Source organism: Eubalaena glacialis, chromosome 13 (genome assembly GCF_028564815.1).
Source record: "Eubalaena glacialis isolate mEubGla1 chromosome 13, mEubGla1.1.hap2.+ XY, whole genome shotgun sequence".
Classification (NCBI taxonomy): domain Eukaryota; kingdom Metazoa; phylum Chordata; class Mammalia; order Artiodactyla; family Balaenidae; genus Eubalaena; species Eubalaena glacialis.
In genome coordinates, this window is record NC_083728.1 from 52,001,501 (window position 1) to 52,024,160 (window position 22,660).

The window sequence follows — 22,660 nt, forward strand, 5'->3', positions numbered from 1 at the left end:
TTACCCCTCACTCGTTTAATCTGTTTGACAATGGTGCTACTCTGAGGATGCTGAAGTGGTACATACCGTGTGCCTTGAGCACTTATACTGAAAACAAAACATAAACACAGGCAGTAGCAGTTATTTTAAATTAAAATGCAGCTTGCACTAAGTAGCTGATACTATTAATAAACAATTGAATAACATAATTTCTTTTATCTTCTTGAAGAAAATAATGAAATGAGGTTTTGGAGTCTCTAAACAAAGACCTTTCTTAAAGGGGGTAGAGGTTATAACCCTGTTCAAATAACAACACTTCATTCATTTCAGATGTGAACAGCTCAGACTGCTAAAACGGCAGAGGAGAGGCAAACAAAACAGATCAGAACTGGGAAGGCAAAGAAGGAAGCCGTGCTATGAGGGGGCTTAAACTCGTCTTAGCATTTACTGGTGCTGGCAAGACCAGCATGAGACGACAGACTTTAAAGCTGCCCTTAAAAAATTATTCTTCAGATGTTAATATAATTATTCATAACACGCCTGGCTGCCTTGTCATGCAGAGACCACCTGACTTCGGAGAGCACAACTTATCAATGAAAGAACACATGTCAAACATCCCTTGTTATTAAACCATGTCACATTCTTCCTCGTCCGTGGTACTTATTAGACTGCAGATCCCATAATCCTCTTCTGAGTCCCTTCTGCATTTAATTCAGTTCAGTCTTAAGTAGTTAAAGAAACTGTTTTCAGTGGCAACTAATAACTACTGACCTACAGTGACACTGCACTACAATAGGCCTGTCAGCCCTGAAAAAGTTGTACCAAAGAAGCTGATTAGGACTTCAAGAGGTTTGCAGCAAGAATCAATGGTTGGTCTGTACTGACGCTGCGCTGCCAGCACAGAAATGATAAAAGTGGAACCCCATTAGTTATGCCTCATTAAGCTGCACAACACTTCTAAAAAGAAATTTGTTTAGCCTGACCAAAACCTAATACAATTTTAAGCTCTCTGTGTTGCATTTTTCAGGGCACCTCAAAAGCATCAATAAAATAAAGGCCAAGAACCAAGAAAAGCAGGAAAGTGTACAGGCATGAATCTTTTACTTCAACGTGTTAACCATCTATTTTCCTAAAGAAAGGGCACAAGAGAAACTATTTAGAGGGAAGAAAGTATATTTCATACCACAGAGAAAGCCCAAACTTCAAATGCTGATGTGAAAAGTTACTGAAAAGTCATATTTGCTTTAATATTACCTGTCAAATCTTTGCTGCTGGAAAAGGGGAGGAGGACCTCGCCAGGAATCCTGGGGCCTCATATCTGGAAGATAAACAGGAAAGGGTTGAACAGATTTTTTGTTTTTTGAAAAGTAATCACTATTCAGCTACCCACATATATTGTAATTAAAAATTCTTGAAAAAAGTTGAGACTGAATATAAATTAAATAACTATCATAATTACACACCCTGGAAATGTAAAAAGATATGAAACCAACAGCGTCAGTAAATCTGTCTGTTAAATTATTTCTCCTTTGATAACAAAACATAGTTTTAGAAGCCTTGGTCATTAAACTCACGTTTCTCTCTCCCTCACTATCTGTGTACGTACGTATGTAAAGGTATACATATATTTTACATTTATATTTTAAACCCTGTGCAGAACGATAGTATTTTGGTTTTATCCGTAAATACAAACTGAACGAATAGTAACTTTAATAGAAATCCTAAAATTTGCCCCCGAAACGTGTAAACTGGAAAGAACGCTGACTTGCCTAGCTGTGCTAACATGAAGCAGACAGTACACAATCTCTCCAACAGGTCAGAAGACATGTTCATAAAGGGACTGACCACTTCCCTATTGTTTCTGAGAGTCAAACCTCTTCCCCTAACAGAAGCTAAGCTGGGAACATAGAAGGAATTACAAGGAATAGTTAAGTGGCTGCTGGTCCTCTGTGTAAATGGGATGAAGGGCACCCCCAGCACAGTCGGCAGGTTGGTGTCAACCAACCACCATTCCAGTCCCCAGTCTCAGCCATCTCGGCCACCTTCCGGCAGGGTCTGAGTGTGACCTAATTAAAGCAGCTGTTCCAGGAGTTCTCTAATGAGGTCTCCGCCTGAGGACAGCAACCTCCTCCAGACTCCCAAGGCCCAAGGACAACAAGGCTTACCATAATGTATTCAGGCTCACATTTTAATGGAAACACAAACTAGAAACATGCTTTTCGAAATTACTTTCTTAAAGGAAAGAAGAAATGAAAGCTTATCTCTGGTTACCAACCAAAAAAATGCAATCTGGGTTTACTTGGGGGTGGGGTGGGGGGAGAAAAGAAAAAAGAAAAGTGGAATTGTGCTTTAAAACCCCCTGCAAAAGAGAATCTGGAACAAGTAAGGCACCTGGCTGCTCACAAGGGTTCCAGCATGAAACACCCAGCTGCTGCTGCTCTGGAAGCAACACAGTCGAGCTACTGGCCCAAAGAAAGCCTTCTAGATGGACAAACCACCCCAGGGGAGCCACCCCAGCCCCTGGCCCAACGATCAACACAACGATCAGCACACGCGCGAGGCCTTCACCACCATCACTTCCAAGCAGAATTCCATTCTGAACTGAAAGAAAGGTGGCATCCCTAGTCAATCTGCATTAAGTCCCCCTTTTATCTCTTAAAAACCAAATTAGTAGCGGTCAAACTGAGAACAATACTGAGGAGGTTTCTCGGTGGTCATTAGATATTCAGAACCTGAATGGAAACTCAGGAAGCTCATTGCCACACAATCCACAGGAAACAGGGCCAAGATCCCTAGTCTAGGCCCAGAATAACTTCTGAATCACTATAAAGACTGTACACCACCAGAAAATCTAAATCAGAGGAGGTAAAACCAGAAATTCTTACAAGACAGCAAACCACCTGTGCAGTTTACTTCTATAGAGAAACTTAAAATACACTATACGATTTTCAATGAGTTACGAGAAAGCAATCTACCGAAAGTAAAACCAACATTTTGGCCACTTTTCCTGATGATTACTTTGTTAAACTTGTAGTCCATAACTATTCAGATACTGCACAAAACTTAGGTCAGTGAAAATTGGTTAAAATGTTCCCAGAAGTATTATATTTTAGTGTCTTACTATACAAAATTAGCTAATATAGCAAAGGTCAAAAGAAATACAGTAAATTTCATTTGGACCCCTGTCTAGCTCTGTACTTCACATGTCCCAGAATCACTGTGGTCACCCTGGAAACACGCCTCTTTTTAACATAAACACTTAATTCCGTGACTCTGGTTGCATGGTGTCTCCTTATATATGATGTCATCACAGAACACACTCTGCATGGTACTAATAAAAGCTTCCACACAGGATCCCTAATAAATGTGAAATTGAATGAAGGTAATAAAAAACACATTTACATTAAGAAAAGCCTTCAGAAATGTTTATCCTAATGTTTTATGAAATATAAAGTCAGGGAAAAAGCTGGTATATTTCCTCCCAGGAACAGTATTAGGTGGAGGGCAAGTCCTTACCATCAGATCCAAATACGCTGCGTGTTAGATTAAGCACACCGGTACTTCTAAGTAGAATTGGAATGTAATGTTCACTAAGTGTAAATGTTTTTTTTGGAGAGGGGGAGCCCTTCTCAGTAGTCTGATTGTATATCTGTAAGTGTCTAGAAAAACAGCCAGAGCTCCTACCCCACCAATTCTGGTATGCCAGGTGCTGCCTTCACTATTTCTCACCTCCAGGACAACTTTTTTTTTTCCCACACAAATTCAGCACATGCAAAAACTATAGTTTTTTGTTAAAAACCTAAGCAAATTGTGTTAAGACTTTAAAATATCTCTTGCTTTCAACCCAAGAAGAAAAATAAAAAGGAATGAGAAGACAAATTTCAAGGATACCTTTAAACAAATCTCTTCATGTGGCTCTGAGCAATATATATGGCCCCTAAGTGTTCATAAAGCAGAAATATTTCCTGGCTGAGAAGTAATGAAGTAGAATGTAAAACAAACTTATTATCATTCATTTGTATGGCTCTAAAAGATCCATTTGAGAGGGAGAAAAAAAAATGTGAGATAGTGAATTGCACTTCACAAAGGTACAAGCAAGAGAGAGAAAAAAAAAAATGACAGCTAATTTTTTCCTGTGGTCTTTAAAAACGTATCCCTTTTCTAGAGCTCTACGGCCACAGAAACCAAGGCTTCACCAATAGCTCCTCAAGTGACAATTTACCTAATCAGCGCAGCAATCATGGAAAAGATTCCATGTTTAGTGATTGCACTAATCAAAAATCACTTTTCAAATGCAGCTAATTGACAAGTTTACCGACTGAAATGAAGAGAAGTGACATGTCACGTTCTCCAGGTTGCAGAAGCGAACGCTTTATTCATGTTGAGCACTTGGGGCTGCACTTGACTCTGACAAGTTCCCAGTACCCGGACAATCACCCGTCAGCCAAAAACTGACACATCAAAGACAAATCAAAGACTGACAGTGAGAAATGCCTGCAGCAGACACTCAACAGAGCTGGCAGTATGACCAATGGCTCTCCTTGATGTAACCCTGCACCACATGAAAAACTAGCTATGATATTGATACTACAAATATTTTAAAAGACTGACTAAACAGTTTAGATCTCAATTTTACTAAAACTGTTTCTAAACAAATTTTAAAGTTCAAAATTCTATAAAGAGGAATGCTTATCTTTTATCACTGAATACTTTCACAGTATCTACTATGTGCCAGGCACTGTTTCAAGTACTTAATAACTTAAACTCACTTACTGTGGATATTTTGTGAGATGGGTGTTCTCTGTACCATTTTAGACATGAGGAAAGGGAGTACTGACAAAAACCTGCCTGAGGTCACAAGGCTATGAAGGGGTGGAGGGAAAGCCAGGACCACCCCCCCGACACACTATGCTGCTCCATGGTTCACGTGCACTTGTGCTATCAGCTGAGGTGACTCTTCATGTTATTTTATGTCAGGAGGACCAGGAGAGCTGCCTCCTCAACCAGGAGGCTCAGAAGCTCAGGGTCTCAAGAAGGCAAGACTGGGGATCTGCAGACTACTTTCAATATTACCAAAGTTTAGAATTCACGTGACTACACACACCCAATTAAGACAGGAAGGAAAAATAAACATACTTATTAACACATGCACTTCGGGAGTAAGCATCTTGACAAACACAGATTCATGGGGAGAAAATAAGAAAAGATCTTGGGTAAAACATCTGGAATCACTGCTCTTTTTTCTTTTAATACGATTTTCACATTCACTTTATTAGTAATTGAATGTGGAAACAGTTAAACATTAGAAAATAATTCTTTTTGACATCTGACCTTTTTTTTAAAGTCCATAATTACTTTTTTTCTGTTTTGTAAGTTAGTTCGTTTGTATCCATTTTTATTTTATTTTTTTTTGAATTTCATTTTATTTTTTTTAATACAACAGGTTCTTATTAGTTATCTATTTTATACATATTAGTGTATATATGTCAATCCCAATCTCCCAATTCATCCCACCACAACCCCCCGCCCCGGAATCACTGCTCTTCTTAAAAGGGTAATACTACCTTAAAACACTTTGTATTCAAAAAAGATATGTAAATATAAATGTAAACGTAAGGGATCAGATACAAATTAGAACAGAAAATACATAGAGAGAGATGAATGGATAGACAGATGGATCAACGGATGGATGGACGGACTGGCTGGCATATACACAAGGATTAGGTCTGTCTGCATAAATATGAAATCTAGAGGTCACAAGAGACCATGAAATAAATATGCCAGAAAAATCTTAATGACAGTAAACTAAAAAAAAAAAAAGAAAAGAAAAGAAAAACCAAATCTTATGTTGAGCCACATGTAAAGAGTATTGGGGAAAACATCCCAGAACATGGAATTTCCATTCTTGACAGTTGGCAGCATTTGTCTGTGCTTATCATACAACTGTGACCAGTTTACTACCATGCAACAACTATTCTAGATTAGGCCGATTATTTCTCCAACACATCTCTTACAAAGGTTATCAGGGAATACTGTGTGAAATGACATGGTTGCCTTCTAGGAAGTCCAATCTCACAACCCCAGGCTGTTCTAGGTTCTCGTATAACCAAGGGCAATTAGAAATCTTTAACCTATCCCAATCCTGCTTAAACTTTTACACTTCTGGTTTATACGGATATGATTCCCAATTTCCTCTCTCCTGAGCAGGTATCAGATCCTTATCGCTACCTCCAGGCAGATGGCATCAATGTCTTCAGGCATTTCAACCTCCACACACATCAGAACTATCATGTTCTTCCATCTTCCTCCATCCTCCTGTGCTTCCAAACTCTCTAGTCCCCCAGGTGCCCTCAGTGCACAAGGAGCCTCATCTGGAATCTTCTCTCTCCCGCACTTCGCACGTTCAACTACGCAGCCCTTTAGTGCCTCCATTCCCACCTTCTCCACTTGGAATCCACTTCGCCACAGATCAGTCCAGACTTTCACCATCTCTCCCTAAACAGAACCACCACCAAGTCTTTCCACAACCAAGTTGTGGTTCTAGAAACGAGCTGTAACTGCACACTTTTTTGCTTTAAAAAGTTTTTAAAAACTCTTGCCAAAAAAAGAGAAGAATTCAGTGGTTTGTGTGAGTCTAAGGATTAAGACATGACAACAATCTCACAGTAACCCTTACTAGAGCACAAAAATGTAGGAAACACTTTCTAACTTGTTTTATGAGGCCAGACGTGTGAAGAAAGCTATAAACTAATCTTTCATAACACAGAGATGAAAAAATAACCCACACTATGCTGACACACACACACAAAATTGATATATCACAAACAATTAGGCTTATTCCAGTAATGCCAGGTTAGTTTAACAGTCAAAAATCAATCTGTGTACATTCACCATGTAACAGAAGGAAAAAAACAAACAAACATTACCACCTCAAGAAATGGAGGAAAAGCATCTGATAAAATTCAATACCCACTAGAAACAAGGAATAGAAGAAAACTCCTTCTATAAATGAAAAAACTATAGCAAATATCATATTTAATAGTGAAATATTACAAGTTTTCCCCTTAAGACTGGGAATGAAACAAGGATGCCCACCATCACCACTTACACTGACTCACACTAGAGGTCCCAGGCAGTGCAATAAAACAAAAAGACCAAAAGACATCAAGATTAGAAAATGAATATATAAAACTGTCACAACTCACAGATGACATGACTGAGTAGGGAAAAAATCCAAAAGAACATACAGACAAACTCTCAGAATACACAAATTTTAGTGAAGTTGTCGGATAAAGTCAATATTCAAAAATCAACTCTTTATATATACAAGCAAGCAACTGGAAAACGACATTTAAAATATATTACTTACAAAAACATCAAAATACATGAAATATCTACAAATTTCTTTGTCCTCGATTTTTTATTGTGATGATTCAAGACCCAGAGAAAAGCTACAAGAGCACAAGGAGTTCCCACACACGCCTCACCCACTTTCCCCAAATGCTGGCTCATCAGATGACACTAAAAGGAAAAGGCAAGCTTTCAAGTGGAAAAAGATACTTCCAATACAAAAAACCCCCAAACAAACTCATAACCAGACTATAAAAGAACGCCTACAAAGTAAAAAGGTAGACAACCCTGTAGAAAAATGGACAAAAGACCCAAACAAGCACATCACCAAAAAAGATATCCAAGCAGTCAATGAACATGAAAAATTGCTCCAAGTCACCAAGAAGAGGCTAATTCAACGTGAGTGAGCTTCCACTACCCGTCCAACAGAGTGGCTAAAAGCGAACAGGCTGACAACACCAGGGGCTGGTTAGAGCAGGGAGCAGCTGCACCTCCCCCACACTGCTGCGGGGATGTAAACCGGGCCGTGTCTGGCACTTCTCACGAAAGCTGACCGTGCACACAGCCTTGACCCTGCAGTTCTGGGAATGGACCCACCAGAAGCGTTTACAACATGCACCATGATGGGAGAGCTTCACAGCGGTCCGTTCCAAGCACCCCCAAGCTGGGGACCAACTCCACACTATCCCAACTGGACAGATAAATGACGGTCAGTCACATAAAGGGACACAGGAAGCAATGAGAACAAATGAACTCTCGCTACAGCGACAGGCAGATAAATCTCAGAAGCAAAACATCCAACTAAAAAGGGCAAATTTAAAAAGGGTAACGGTGTTAAGAGACTGTTAGATACTACGTTAAAAAAAAAAAAAAAACAGACAAAACTAATCTATGGAAGTCAGGTTGCCTTTAATGGGCAGGGGCAGTGCCTGGGGGAGGACACAATGGGGGGCTTCTAGGGCACCAGTAACTTTTTAATTAATTAATTTATTTGGTTGCGTTGGATCTTAGTTGCGGCAGGCAGGCTCCTTAGTTGAGGCAAGCGGGCTCCTTAGTTGCGGCTCGCCCGCTCCCCGGTTGTGGCATGCAAACTCTTAGTTGAGGCATGCATGTGGGATCTAGTTCCCAGACCACGGATCGAACCCAGGCCCCCTGCATTGGGAGCGCGGAGTCTTAACCACTGCGCCACCAGGGAAGTCCCAACTTTCTGTTTCTTGATCTGAGTGGTGGTTACATGACTGTGATCATTTCATAAAAATAAAACTGTACATTTATGATTTGGCATTTTATGTATGTTACATTTTAATAAAAAGTATATGTGAAAACACATGTATAATAACCGAATTTTCAAAAATTGCATATATGAAGAATTAACAGAAGAAACACTGCTTATTTCAGGATCATGGATTTACTGGTTTTTAAAATATGTTTTACTATTATACACCATATTTTATTTAACTAACATGTATTACAGTTAACATACATTTAAAACATCAGTTAAAAAAATAAAAATCAGCCTCCCTACCTTCATAATCAGTTCCAATGCATACTCTCTGACTAATTTTATATTCTAAGCTTAATACCACCTGAGTACTTGCAATGTACTTCAAGCTCATTATTTTCTCTCAGCCTGGAGTATTCCAAATTCCCCTTTGTTGGCTCAATTTAAATATCGCATCCTGGTTGATTTTTTTCCATAAACTTTTTCACTCCTCCCATCCCCACCCCCTTTGAAAAGATATGTTAAGTACAATGAGAGTCCCAGCACTGATCCTCAGGTGACTCGATGTTTACAAGTCACCAGGCAGAGAGGGCCACTTGTTTCTTGCTCAAAGTGAATCCCTACTTTACAAAGCATATTTCCTATTTTTTAACAATGTAATTAAAGAGATTCTAAGTGGAACAGATTCTAATCAAAGTTTCTAATCAAAGCTTCTTTGTAAGTATAAACAAATTTTATCTAATTAAGTGCTATAAAACAGCAAATGATGCGTTAGTCAAAGTAATAAAAGGGAAGAGGGGACCCCACTATTTTAAATAAAATGCCCAGATGCTGACAAGAGTTGTCTGTTTCCAAAAAAGGCAAACTAAGAACTCTAGAATTGCAGGCCCCGAAGGGTATGAAATTCTTTACCTCTGGTATGACCTTGATAAATAAAAGAACTTTCTGACTTCTTTCTCTTACTGTTGGGGCAGGATCCTGCAGGGTGGAAGGGGACCTCGGATGCAGTACTTGGATTTATATGAATCCCACACCGAGTGATTTTCTGGGAAGGGACTCCATGACTTTTACAGATTCTCATATGGCCTATGATTCCCTGATTAAGCACCACTGATCTAGGCAATACTTCCCAAAGTGTGGTACATATCACAGGTGGTACAGAAGATGATTTTCTGGGGGTCCATGAACAAGCTTGTTCTCTTCGTGGTTGTATTCATTTTGATGTATATTTGAAAAAATAGAGCAAGCACATCAAACCCATAATGTATTGACATACTTTACAAATTAAAAATAAGTCAATTTAAGTTAGTGAAAAAAAAAGACTTCAAAGTTTTAAGTAAGATGTCCATCTGGATAAACTATGGTGGCAGCAGGCCAGCAACTGGGCCTTAGGAAACAGGAGGTGGAAGGAAGCCACTTAACACAGAGCACGTGCTTTCACCTTTGCTACTCAAACCTCTTGCCACACCTCGGAAAGTCTACTCAATGCAACAACCTCAGAAATTCCCCACAACCATGGTCTTGAGAAATACTGGCTAAACTAAGCCACAGAGATTATACCTGGTTCCAGCACTTGCATCTCATTTTGTCCCCGTATTTGGAAGCTCTGATACCAGTAGAGATAGAAATAAATGGCAAAGAGCCACAAGGAAAAAGGAACTGATAAGGAATGTGTGAGTAAACAGCTGGCTTTAACAATTAGCTGGAGATGCTCTCACCGCTCACTGGTGAGATCTCAGGGCACGGATAACTCTTTCAAAGTGATTAGACTTTTCTGCTGTATGTGGTACATATTGATACATATTCCGCATGCATTACAAATGGAAATACTCAGAAATGCTATTTGCTAAATTTTCAGGGGAAAGCAGCTGAGGGAACTACTGTACCGAGCAGATCTCCAAGAAGCCCATTAAACCCTGTGCCCCTTCTGTGCTTCCTTCACTAAATAGAATAAAACCGCTGAAGTCCACAGATTTCATGGTGGAGTCTAACAATGCGCCATTCAGTGTCATTAAGCCACACAGAGAGACACACAGACAGACAGAACACAGTGAAAACAGGACCCTGAGAGAAGGAGATCATCAGAACTCCTTTCTTACAGGGCTTCAGGTTAAAAATGGTTTTGTAACTAAATCAGCATGAAAACAATACTAAGTACAAAGCATAAATATTTCCCAACAATCCTCACTTTAATCTGGTTCTTTCTTTGACAGGTGTAACTTTGGTTTAAAAGGAGTTCTGAGGGTTCTCTGCAATAGAGTGGCCCTTCCTGTTTTTTCTAAATTTAATTTTTATGAACTATTTGAAACATTCAGAAAAAAACTTAAATGCTATGACACTTGGATTTAACAAATGTTAGCATCTCGCCGCACTGTCTCCCTCCTCCCCACGCAGGGGCTGGCTGGTGGGGCAGCAACCAGACAACGCGGAACGCAGAAGCACAGGCTTCACAAAGAAAGTGGCTCAGAACTTGGCACATGATCTACACTTCCCTGAAAATGAGCCCGGCCACAGAGCTCAGACACAACAGTTAATGGGGATACAGTTTAAAATTAATACAAAATCCGTGAAGCCCAACACTCAACTGTTTTCTCCCATTTCCACTGCAATCCAAATGCCATATAATCACTTTCACAGTTAACATTTCTGATTCACTTCTGCCCACAAAACAAGTTATAAGGGGTCAAGGAAAGGCCACAGTCTTCACAGAACCACAAGGTTAAAGGCATATTTCTACCTAAGGCAATGCCCGTCTTTATGTTAGGCAGTTATTAAGATACAATTTGAATTAAGAAACAGATACTGTTGTCTTTCAAGTAATTCCAATTCCATGTCTACTGCACCTGATTTAATTGCCCCATTACCTGTATTAATGGAATAAACAGGAGCTTGTTTCGCATACCTTTTTCTGCATATGTTCACCCAGAAGCAGATTTAGAAATGAAAATAAGAAATCCAATTCATATTATTCAATTAACTATATACAGATCAGATAAAAATATCTGAAAGTCTGTATGAAGTATTCTCTTATAATTCTTCTAAACATTAGGTTTTTAAGTCCACTATGTCTGCACTGACATAATAAATCTTTTTAGCAATGAAGATCAGAAGCCACCCTTTGTTGCAGTACTTAATTTAGCAGGTAAAATAATCCATTACTGAAAACTTACTTGACATAAGCTTTGGAATCTGGGCTTGTCCTCTCAACAGTGGCCGGTACAAGTTTCCCTGGTAAGTCGCAGGTGGTGGTGCAGCATTGCTGTAAACGCCAGTTCCAGAGCCTCTGGGCATAACATGGCTATAAAAGGACCCCCCAGCCAGCAAAACAATTATATAGACATATATCCAACACATAATAAATAAATGCTGGCAGCCGTCTTTTTACTACTAGATCTGATTAAGACAATGCAAATTTAAAAGATTTATAATGGACAAAGTTCAAAACAGTACCTGATAATGGTGACAGCAAATATTCACTTATCACACCAAAGATTTTTAATAATCATGTAAATATTTATTAATTACTTTATGCAAAAAATAATTTGAGTCTATTTCTCTTTTTTTGCATTATATTTAGTTTTGTCCTCAAAGACCCATGCTGTTGCTATCACTATGCAGTTGACCCTTGAACAACGTGGGTTTGAACTGTGCAGGTCGACTTATAGGTGGATTGTTTTCAATAGTAAATACTAGAGTCCTATACAATCCACGGTTGAGGATTTTCGACTGCTCAGAGGGTCAGTGCCCCTAACCCCAGAGATGTTCAAGCGTCAACTGTATATACTACTACTCTATATCTTACTATTTTCAGTTTACTATTGATATATCAAACATTTCCCTATATCTTTCATAGTCTTCCTAGGTGTTAACATCTATACCTATAGAATATTTACATGTTGATATCTCATATTTTACTAAACTAGTCCACCATTTAGTACCAGTAGTATAGACAACAATGCCTAGAGAGATCTGGGCATATAACTAGGCTCCTCTAAAATATCTTCTCAGGATAAATTCCAATAAGCAGGAATCTGGATCAAAAGTTCAGAGTACCTTCAGAACTTGAAACTCTATTTAGAGGTATTTCTATGTTGCTTTCCAAAATGGCTGAAATAATGCAAAAAAGAAATCTTAAGAATATTTTAGATTTGCATTTCTTTTACTATTAAGAATGAAGACGACCAAACAACCACAATAGAAACTATCCTAAGCAGTTAATCCCCACAACAACTTCATGAGTTAAGTAGGTGTGATTATGATTCCCATTTTACACACAGGAAATGGAGGCACAGGGCGGTTCAGTAACGTGAACAAACGTATCAAGTGGTAGACAAGGCATCTGATCCAGGCGTTTAGGATCCAAAGCCCATGATCCCACTGTCCCTTACTAGCCACTGTATAAAGTACATGCTGCTGATGGTAACCTACTGCCTAAATCCCATTTTGAATCTTAAGGTTTTCCTATGAATTGGAAATATCTATTTATGAGTTACCATCATTAATTCATAGATGATAACTCATTAATATTTACCCCAGCACATTGCTCTTTTTATCCCAGCTTTACGTGTTACTGTTTCAAAGCCCCCTCTTTTATATACGGTTGTCTCCATAACTAGGAAAAAGACAATTTGATAGCTAATAAGGGCAGAGGATAAAAATCAGAAATTCACAGCAGAGGAGATACAAATGGCCAGCAGACATCTTAAAAGAGACTCAACCTGACTAACAGGCCAGGAAACACATTAAGGCAGCACGGAGACATCAGTGCTTGGGTACAAGCCCAGGAGCTGATAGCTCTGCACAGAGGTACTGGGGACACCCGGACATGAACTCGGCCAGAACTTTCTTGAGGGTGAAGAGCACGTTTTTTTCTTTTGAAATAACGGTCTTCTAGACAGCAAAATCTCTTAAGAGAAAATAACGGAATTCTCAAGCAACACATAAAGCAATATATAGACCAAAGAAACAGAAGTGAATTTTAAAAAACGAAGAAAAGCAGAAAAGTATCAAAGTCATTAAAATATCTGCAGAATAGTTGTATTTAATGGTCTTAAATATTTGTGGCATAAATGCTGACTTAATGTTTTGTGGAAGACCCAGAAAAAGCAAAATACACACACAGAAAAACCTACCACTTACCCCAAAGCCCTGAAGGCCGCTGGATCCAGGTGGACGGGCCGCCGGTCCCGGTTAAAGCTGAGCTGGGGCTTCCACTGCCGCCCGTTGCTGGATTTCTCCCAGTCGCCAGGTTTCAGTACCGGTGCAGGTTTTCTAACCATTTGAAAATACAAAATTTAGTTATAGGGATGAACTTCGTTTATACAAAATAAACCTAGAGAGTTTTATAAATGCATTATTGTTTACCTTGCTCCCGGAAGCATTACGGCTTTAAAAATGTAATCTTCAGCAAACTGTGGGTCTTTAAAATTAATACTAGAAGAGAACAATACATAATTTAATGATTACACTGGATTAGCCTCGCTTAACTACTATCATGTAAACTCTGGTACTTTTCACCTTTATTTTATTTATTTAATTTTTTTTAAGGTTTTTTTTTTTTTTGGCCGCGCTGCGTGGCTTGCAGGATCTCAGTTCCCCCACCAGGGATTGAACCTGGGCCCTGGCAGTGGAAGCCTGGAATCCTAACCACTAGGCCACCAGGGAACTAGGTACTTTTGACCCTTAAACAGAATAACTAAAATTCAAAAGTGTTCTCCAAAAATGATCTTAGTCACTGGATTTTGCCAAATTGCCAAATGGCTAAACATCTTCCTCACCAAACTGCCACTAATTTCCAGGATGGCCCTCGTGTAACTTTCTGTGCAAGAGTCATGTTCAAGCTAATTGTGAGTGATCACAGAGAAATAACAGACATTGCCCACCCAACTCTTGAGAAATTCCAGTATAATATCAGAGACAGGTCCAAGAGGTTTGCAACAACAAAAAATAAAAAACACCTTTCATTTTTTTCAGTCCATGGCAAAGACCCTCCCTCTGGCATCTTAGAGAAGATCAGCTCTTGTTACAAGAAAGATGCAAACAACAACAGAAACATTTGCAAAATCAAAAAAAAAAAGAACACAAATAATCCATAGGGGAAAAAACACAAAACCTCCCAGTTGGAAGCCTGTATCCTGCTCTACTAATGTGTGTTTGTGATAATGTAACAGTCACCATTTGAACACTACACGAAGGCTGTACATTCAGACTAACAAGCTGGGCCAAACTGCCTTTCTGGTGGGGGGTGTGTGTGTGTGTGCACGCGCCTCCCAAAGCACACAAGTCTTCCTTCTGACACAGCAATGTCTCTTCTAGGACTCTGGATACGCGCCTGGTTTATACTTAGGGATGCTCATAACATCAGTATTCATAACGTTGAAAAACTGTAAAACCTAAGTGTATGGACAATAGTGGACTGGTTAAAGAAACTATGGTTCTTTCTAAAAACGGTATCCTCAATTGATATTTTTTAAAATGTAGTAACAAAATACTTAATGACATGGGAAAAGTATACATGCAACAGACTAGACACACATTCACCAAAAGGTTATTTGTACACTCAACCATTTCCTTTCCTTCTTTGTGCTTTTTTATATTCTCCAAAGATCCTCCAAAGATTACAGATTACAGTTGCAATCAGTGAAAAAAGGTTTTATTGAACTGGTTGACATTTTAGATAGCTAACTTTTTTTTCCTCTTCAAATACTGCCACTTAAAATAATTAGGGCCCATCTGTTATAGAGAAATTTTCGTTGCAGTAGGATTTAACTGTATATTTTAAGTACACAAAAATAGTTTCATTTATAATAAAGATGCTATAAGCTCAAGAACAGCTGAACACTTCATTTATTCAATCTGTTCCTCTTACAAACTCACTCTTCACCGCAACTGTCTTTATCTCAGATGTTCTCTATTCCAGATGGCTTAGGGCAGGGCCAGGCACTTCAGGCAGTATGAAAGGTTTAAGAGGGTGAGAGAGAAAGAGATAGGTAGGTATCTGGGTCTGTTAGGGCTTTGAAGATACACAGTAAAGAGAGAAAACTGGGGACTTCACTGGCGGTCCAGTGGTTAGGACTCCGAGCTTCTACTGCAGGGGGCACAGGTTCGATCCCTGGTTGGGGAACTAAGATCTCACAAGCCACGTGGCGTGGCCAAAAAAAAAAGAGAGAGAGAGAGAGAGAGATCTGGTGATAAAGCAAGACTTGCAACTAAAGTATCTCAAAACAGTTCTCTTAGTGTCAGCAGGCCTTTTCGGCAGTTTACCAAACAAATTTTCAGAGTGCCCACTGCATACACAGTCTCACGGTGGGAGCAGGGGCACAAACACTGACCAAGCACAGAGCCTGCCTCCCCTTCTTATAGGGGAAATAGATAGAAAAGGTTTAATAACAGTTTAATAAGGAAGAAAGTGGAAAAGGCAACAACAGGCACAGGAAAGACGCTGAATCAAAGCATGTGAGTGCACATGCCTTCCACACACACGCCCTTGTGAGTGTGGGCTAAATGCATGTATGTATGGGGGAGGCGGGCCTTTCACCTGGGACCAAGGAAAACAGCACCCAACAGGCTATGGTTGAAGGTGGGACAGGGCTGGCTGCAGGATGGAACAGACATGGAAAGGGGTAGCTCCGTTTAATTGGAGCAGCCTTCTCAATGGGGATCTGGGAGAGAAGTAACAAGCCCTACAAAAAATGATTTGAGTGACTACATACATTCTCAGTTCCCCCAAGGAAGATAAATAACCAGTGCCATTCTAAAGGCACAGGATACAAACTGGTTCATTACATGCAGCAAATGCTTTAAGTTCTCAAGACTTAATTCTCAGGTGGGACCCCAGTTGAGAAGGGCTGGACTGGAATGAAAAAGTATGTGAACAGAAGTGGGCAGTAAGACGGCCTGGTTGAACTGGAATGAAGGGCTTGTTCTGACCACAACGTAAGGCCACTTCAAGCTGTCAGAGAGTAAAAGCAATCCAAGATGCAATTCAGGAAGAAGAACCATCCGGCCACACTGCATTAGAAAGATGGGGCGAGAACCAAAAGGAGCTCACAGTCGCAGCCTAGGGAATGCTGGGCGAGCTAAAGAAATGGCAGGGCTGGAGCTGGAAGGAAGATCATGCTTAGGTGAGGGCTCTAGGGGAACACCTGCAAGGCGCCCACAGAAAGAGCTGAAACTAAGAAGTGAAAGAAACAGCCAAGTAACAAGCTCCCAGGGAGAAGAGAGAATCCCAGGTCATAGTGATAATCTCTCTCAAAAGACAACGGTTACAAGAGGTTTAATAAGAGAGCTGGAGCTAATGTTTGAGAAAACAAATCCATTTATTCGTCAAATATGTGCAGTTTATTATATGTCAATTATTCCTCAATAAAACTGTTTTAAAAATTCCATTATTCATGTTCATGCTCTGAAAGGGAAAAAATTTCCAAGCTAATAAGAAAACAATCTCCAAGATCTCTCCCACTTCCCCTCAGAACTGCACTCAACAGAGTGATCTTATACTTAATATGGTTCAAGCCATTGGGAGACAGAAAAGGAGTATTTAAAAATAAGTTTGGAGGTCCCCCACTGAAGGGACAAGGGACACTACTTATAATCTGAAAGACTAAAGCGTTCTTTCCCCTTGGATCTTTGAGAAAAATTTGAAGACTTATTCTCTCCTAGAAAGAGTTAAGCTTTTACTGGTTGTGAGATTTTTTTGTATTTTAATTTGTTCCCCAAAATATATACTAAGAACTATTATGTTTCTAGAAATTAAAGTAACAACAGAAGCTAAAGCACAACTCTACTGTACTTTTTTCCAATGTGATAACATCAGCCACAACTTAAAACTTCCTAAAAGTAAAACAGACTTAGGCAGGAACGCATTAGGCAAAGGTCCAAAGGGTAACTTTTTATTTGGATCCAAACTTTCAAAGTGCCTTTGTTTTTTTTTCAGGTTAACGTAATTCAAATTTTTATAGGTAGAGCATTAAAAATAATGGAAATAATTCCATTATACTAAAATATATAGATAAAAATAATGGGGAAAAAAATATAGATTACTCTGAGAAATTCCCACCATTAGAAACAAGAAGCATTAATTGTGGAGAGTTTACTGGGGAGGGAAAGCAGTAACATGGAGATAAAGTCAGAAGCACCCTCAAGGAGGAGACGAGTTAACAGAACAACCTCTGGACCCAACAGGCTGCCCGGCTAAGGTCAGAGAACGGTGCGTAGATTCATGTTGTTTCATCTAACTGGTGAACAGGGGAGGGAGCGTAACCACTCCCTCGCGGTGGAACAGTGCCGACTCAGCCAGCATAAGCTTCTACCCTCCAGACCAGCTCCGACGAGGGCTTGTAGAGTAGATCCCCTCCTTGGTAGGTAACCTCCCTATTATTTTAATCATTTAATTGTCTTCATAAACACACTAAGGACAATATAAATTAAAAATTTTAAACCTAAGCATAGTTGTAAAGTAAGGAAACTGAACAGTGCTTTTATTTTTATCACAAGTAGCACTTTAGACGCTAGATGTAAGAAGAAAATATTGCAGCAAAGTCTCAATAGAAAAAAAACAGAATGCACAACACCTTTTCCAATTCCATTCACTTTAAGAATTATCCTTAGAAATGCTATTTAAGTACTACTATTGAGAGTGCTAGCACACATCACAAAGAAAGCAGAAAACTCCAGAAATCTTTTCATTTTTACCTTTCCCTGATACATTCCATAATTAATGCTCAATCAGCAAACCACTGCAAACTGTTCACGATCCATATACTTGACATTTTAAAGCACTTAAAGAGTTTATAGGACTTAACAATGTCTTTTCTGACATCCTATCAGAAGAGGTTAACCAGTTGTGTCCTATGAAGTATTACAGGCAGTGAAAGTTAAACCCTCCCAAGTGTTCCCAACCATCAAGTCTGTTACTGATTCCGTGTCCTCCACTTCCTCAGGTTTTGGATCTCAAGTTACCTGCTTGCCAACCATGAGTCTTACAAACATGGCAGTAATGGTCATTACATTACAAATCTATCTTCACGTACATCCACATTTTAAAAACATCTCCTTGGGGCTTCCCTGGTGGCGCAGTGGTTGGGAATCTGCCTACTAATGCAGGGGACATGGGTTCGAGCCCTGGTCTGGGAAGATCCCACATGCCGCGGAGCAACTGGGCCCGTGAGCCACAGCTACTGAGCCTGCGCGTCTGGAGCCTGTGCTCCGCAACAAGAGAGGCCGCGACAGTGAGAGGCCCGCGCACTGCGATGAAGAGTGGCTCCCACTCGCCGCAACTAGAGAAAGCCCTCACACAGAAACGAAGACCCAACACAGCCATAAATAAATAAATAAATCCCATTTAAAAAAAAAAAAAATCTCCTTGAAGACAGAAAACATTCTATCCCTTGCCTGATCCATCCAAAAGTGAACACAGAACGTTTGAGAAGCAGTCCTCTGAAGAAGTAAAGTCTGGGCTCTTAGAAGACTCTGGCAAACACGGGTTCCAACACTATGAACAGCCAAGCTTTTACATGGGTTTAGAAGGATGCCAGGTGCCATGAGAGAAAAAGAGAAATCTGACAATGCCACTAATGAAAACATCTCTAAAGATTACATAAACCCAGATTACCTCTGAGAAGAGAAGAAAAGCAATGAAGGGTAGGCAAAGAGAAGAGCATTCCAAGCACTGGGAAGAAGGCACAGAGATGAGTGGGACACGGAAGGGACCAGCCTGGAGAGCAAGGAGGAGGCGTCCCTGAGGAGCTGTGGGGACTCAGGCACAGAGCACGGCTCCACCAAATTATGACAGGAACCAAAGATCGCCGAAGGGTGGCAGTGTTTAAGAAAGATGAGACAACAGATTCAGTGGGAAGGAAGGTGGCGTAAAAAAAAAATCAGCTGGGAGAGCACCACGGTAATCCAGGAGGAGAGAGTACAAAACAGGCTCACTGGGAAAAGCCAGATATGAAAAATAATTGGGAAGAAAAAAATATTCCAGAGCAGTGGTGTAGGTACATGGAGTCGTGTAAAGTGAGAAGCCAAAGCTCCTAAGTCTGGGCATCTGGGGGAACAGGGGGTCGAGGGACAGAACGGAGAGATGGGCAAGGAGGCGTGTGAGGGGCGCAGAACAAAGCAGCCAGTGTGGACACAGAGTCCGAGGTGAGACCAAGGGGGTGTGCGTGCATCTACTCCCCCAGACGGATAGAAAATTGTGCTGCTACACCAGGAAGATAACTTTTTTGTAATTTAAAAATCATATACAGGTTTTATATATTTAAATTTGACAAAGAATTATTCTAAAATACTATGCTAAGCAAATTACAATGGTGGAGGAAGAGCAGAACGAGGAAAACTCAGGGAGATCGCTCAGTTCTGTTCAAGGTTACACTACTATGTTGGACGATTTATGGAATCAGAACTGGAAAAAAAAAATCCTAGGTAACAGCTGATTGTATTCTCTAAGAATCTTTCTATGAATTTAAGACACTTCAATAACTTCTAAAATATACTTTCTCAATACTACAGATAAGACCTAACACGATGGGAAGAATCTACCTAAAGTCAATGTGAGGAAACAACTTCTCAAACATGGAATGCAATACCAGATGCACGCAAACAGAGAAGGGGGAAAATATCAAGAGTCAAAACAGACAGAAATAACTGGCAGCTGACTCTGGAGGCTACCTTTTCAGATTTTTTGTTTATAAAGCAAAAAAACCCACTAGGATACACAAGAAACCCTGAAACAAACACACGCAAAACTACAGTAAACTGCATCTCAGCCTCAACATGACCCCTCAGAGAAAACACTGAAAATCACCTCATACGGTAAGAGTTAACACTTTGGTCTTTCACGAATCTCTAGGAAATCAACTCAATTAAGTCAATTTTATTATGAAGTTATATTCAACATATACCTGAATTTACAGCTGAATCTGAGATTTCTTTTATAAATTAATAAATCTTGTGAAAATAGTGGATACCAAACAACACCAAAGGCCATTTCAGGCTCAGAAATCACCACCACCATATCATCATACAAACAAAAACTCCAGGATCTGTCAAGTTTGTAACTCCTCCCTTGGGCAAGTCTCTATATCCTAATTAGATAGCTAAGAAGAATTAACTATTTCTAGAGGGCTGTGAAGGAGGATCTTTGAGAACATGCTGAGAAATTGAGGAGCACAGCAAACAGAGAGGACAGGTGGGAGTAACTGGCCTGAAGCTCGGCTGGGAGCCAAAGACCCCAGGGGTTACTACACAGAGTCCACACTGGCTCTGCTGCAGCCAGGCTGTCTGTGGTGGGCACAGCAGCTTGGCTTACGGTTCTGAATCCCACCCTTAACAAAAGAGCCCACAGACAAAGAGCCAGGACAAATTATGTGCAAAGATAAACAAAAATTGTGGGTAGAGATAAATAAAGGCAACTAATTTAGGAAGATTTTCCAAATTCACAATGGTTTTCTTTAAGTAAAAGCCTTTCTAGAATGGCAGTTGCTATCTAAATCCATGAAAGACAGGAAAATAAACATGCTTATATGTCACAATGAGAAATCTAAGTAAAATCCAAAATATTCCCTGAGAATGAGAGAAATAATAGCGTGTGGGAAAGGAGTATTCAGGAACAGCTTTTACAAAATCCTTGAATTACTAGAATATTTGCCCTACTCTCATCTAAAGACTGAAGAAAACAACAACATAAACCCTGCCATCAAGATTAGTAATTACATACAACAGTTACATAAATGAGTAGTAAGTTTGTTGATTTTTATCTAAATAGCTATATTATATTTTACATACTCAGTAGAAAATGCTGTCACCATTGAAGAAACGAAGTATAAGTTTTCCAGATAGCAGAAATTAGCCCCTTAAGTTTATAATTGTTGATAAAAAAATTCCACAAATTCATTCTATTTCATCTTAACCAAAATAAAGTATAGTAACAGTTTTGTTTTTAAACTCTGCAGGGCCACGACTATAAATGTAATCAATAGTCTTACAATACGGTGAAGCTGTGTGGGCCTCTGGGGTGAAGAGGTCTGTTTGCACATACACAGCAAACTACTCCTGGAAACTCCTACTTTCTACCTCCCACTTTTCTAATCCAGGAAGAATTAGAGGTTGTTAGGGGAAACCAGAAAGCAGAGAAGCAAGCTTGTTAAATCAGTAACCTTAACAATATACATAATTTAAAGTCAAGAGGCTCTACTCGGAGGTCTGCAACACAGGGACTCTCCAATCTCAAAGCGCTGCTGGAATAACAGCTACCATTTCCCGGTGAATCAGTCTTCTTAAACTTATCTGCAAGTTCAGAGCTGCATTCTGGGCAAATGTCAGCAGTTTGGGGAAACTTACCTGATCGCAGCGTTCTGTGTCAGATCCCTTAACATGGGAACAGGAGAACATACTATTCTAAAAAGAAACAAGAGAAGAACCATCTATTTGTGAATTGTAACCTTTTGGATAAGTGGAAGCAAGATGTTGCTATGTTTCTGAGGAATCATTAAAATGAACCAGCAAAACAATATAATCGTATATATCTTTAAAAAAGGGCCTTGCCTTCCTTGCTTGTAATCTCACTAACAGAAAACAATTATGGGCAAAGGGCTTTTATCAGAATTTGTAAAGAATACCTACAAAACAAAAAGGGGGAGGTGAGGGAACAGATAATAGAAAAACAGAACAGGTGTTTCATAAATGAGGAAAACCAAATAGTTAAGAGATATACCATACGGCATTCAATTTCATAAGTAATCAGAGAAATACAACTGTCAACCACAAGATCCCAACAAGCATCCACCAAACTGACAAAAATTAAGGTCGTGACAATCCCAAGAGTTTACAAGAACACAGAGCAATAGGATCTCTCGCAAACTGACACAGATTATAAAATAGTGTAATCACTTTGGAAAACCCCCTGATATTATCTAGAAAAGATGAAGATACACATATTTTATGACCCGCAATTCTATTCCTGTATCTATACACCCTTGAGCAGCAGTTCTCAAACTCTGATATCAGAGCCCCTTTACACTCTTAACAATTGAGGACCCCAAAGAACTTCTGTTCATGTTGGTTATATCTGTCAATATTTACCTATTAAAAATTAAAACTAAGAAATTTTTT

The 22,660-nt window shown here is 39.6% G+C and overlaps 1 protein-coding gene across 1 annotated transcript in view; it reads right to left on the bottom strand.

The window, feature by feature from the left end:
• The window catches only part of XRN2 (5'-3' exoribonuclease 2), a 77,874-nt gene that overhangs the window by 6,522 nt on the left and 48,692 nt on the right, over positions 1-22,660 (bottom strand). The window contains exons 24-28 of the mRNA XM_061210076.1: positions 21,890-21,946; positions 13,916-13,984; positions 13,691-13,822; positions 11,722-11,849; positions 1,234-1,297 (exon numbers count right to left, since the gene is read on the bottom strand). Coding sequence (XP_061066059.1) covers positions 1,234-1,297; positions 11,722-11,849; positions 13,691-13,822; positions 13,916-13,984; positions 21,890-21,946 — 450 coding nt within the window. The remainder of the gene's footprint in view (positions 1-1,233; positions 1,298-11,721; positions 11,850-13,690; positions 13,823-13,915; positions 13,985-21,889; positions 21,947-22,660) is intronic.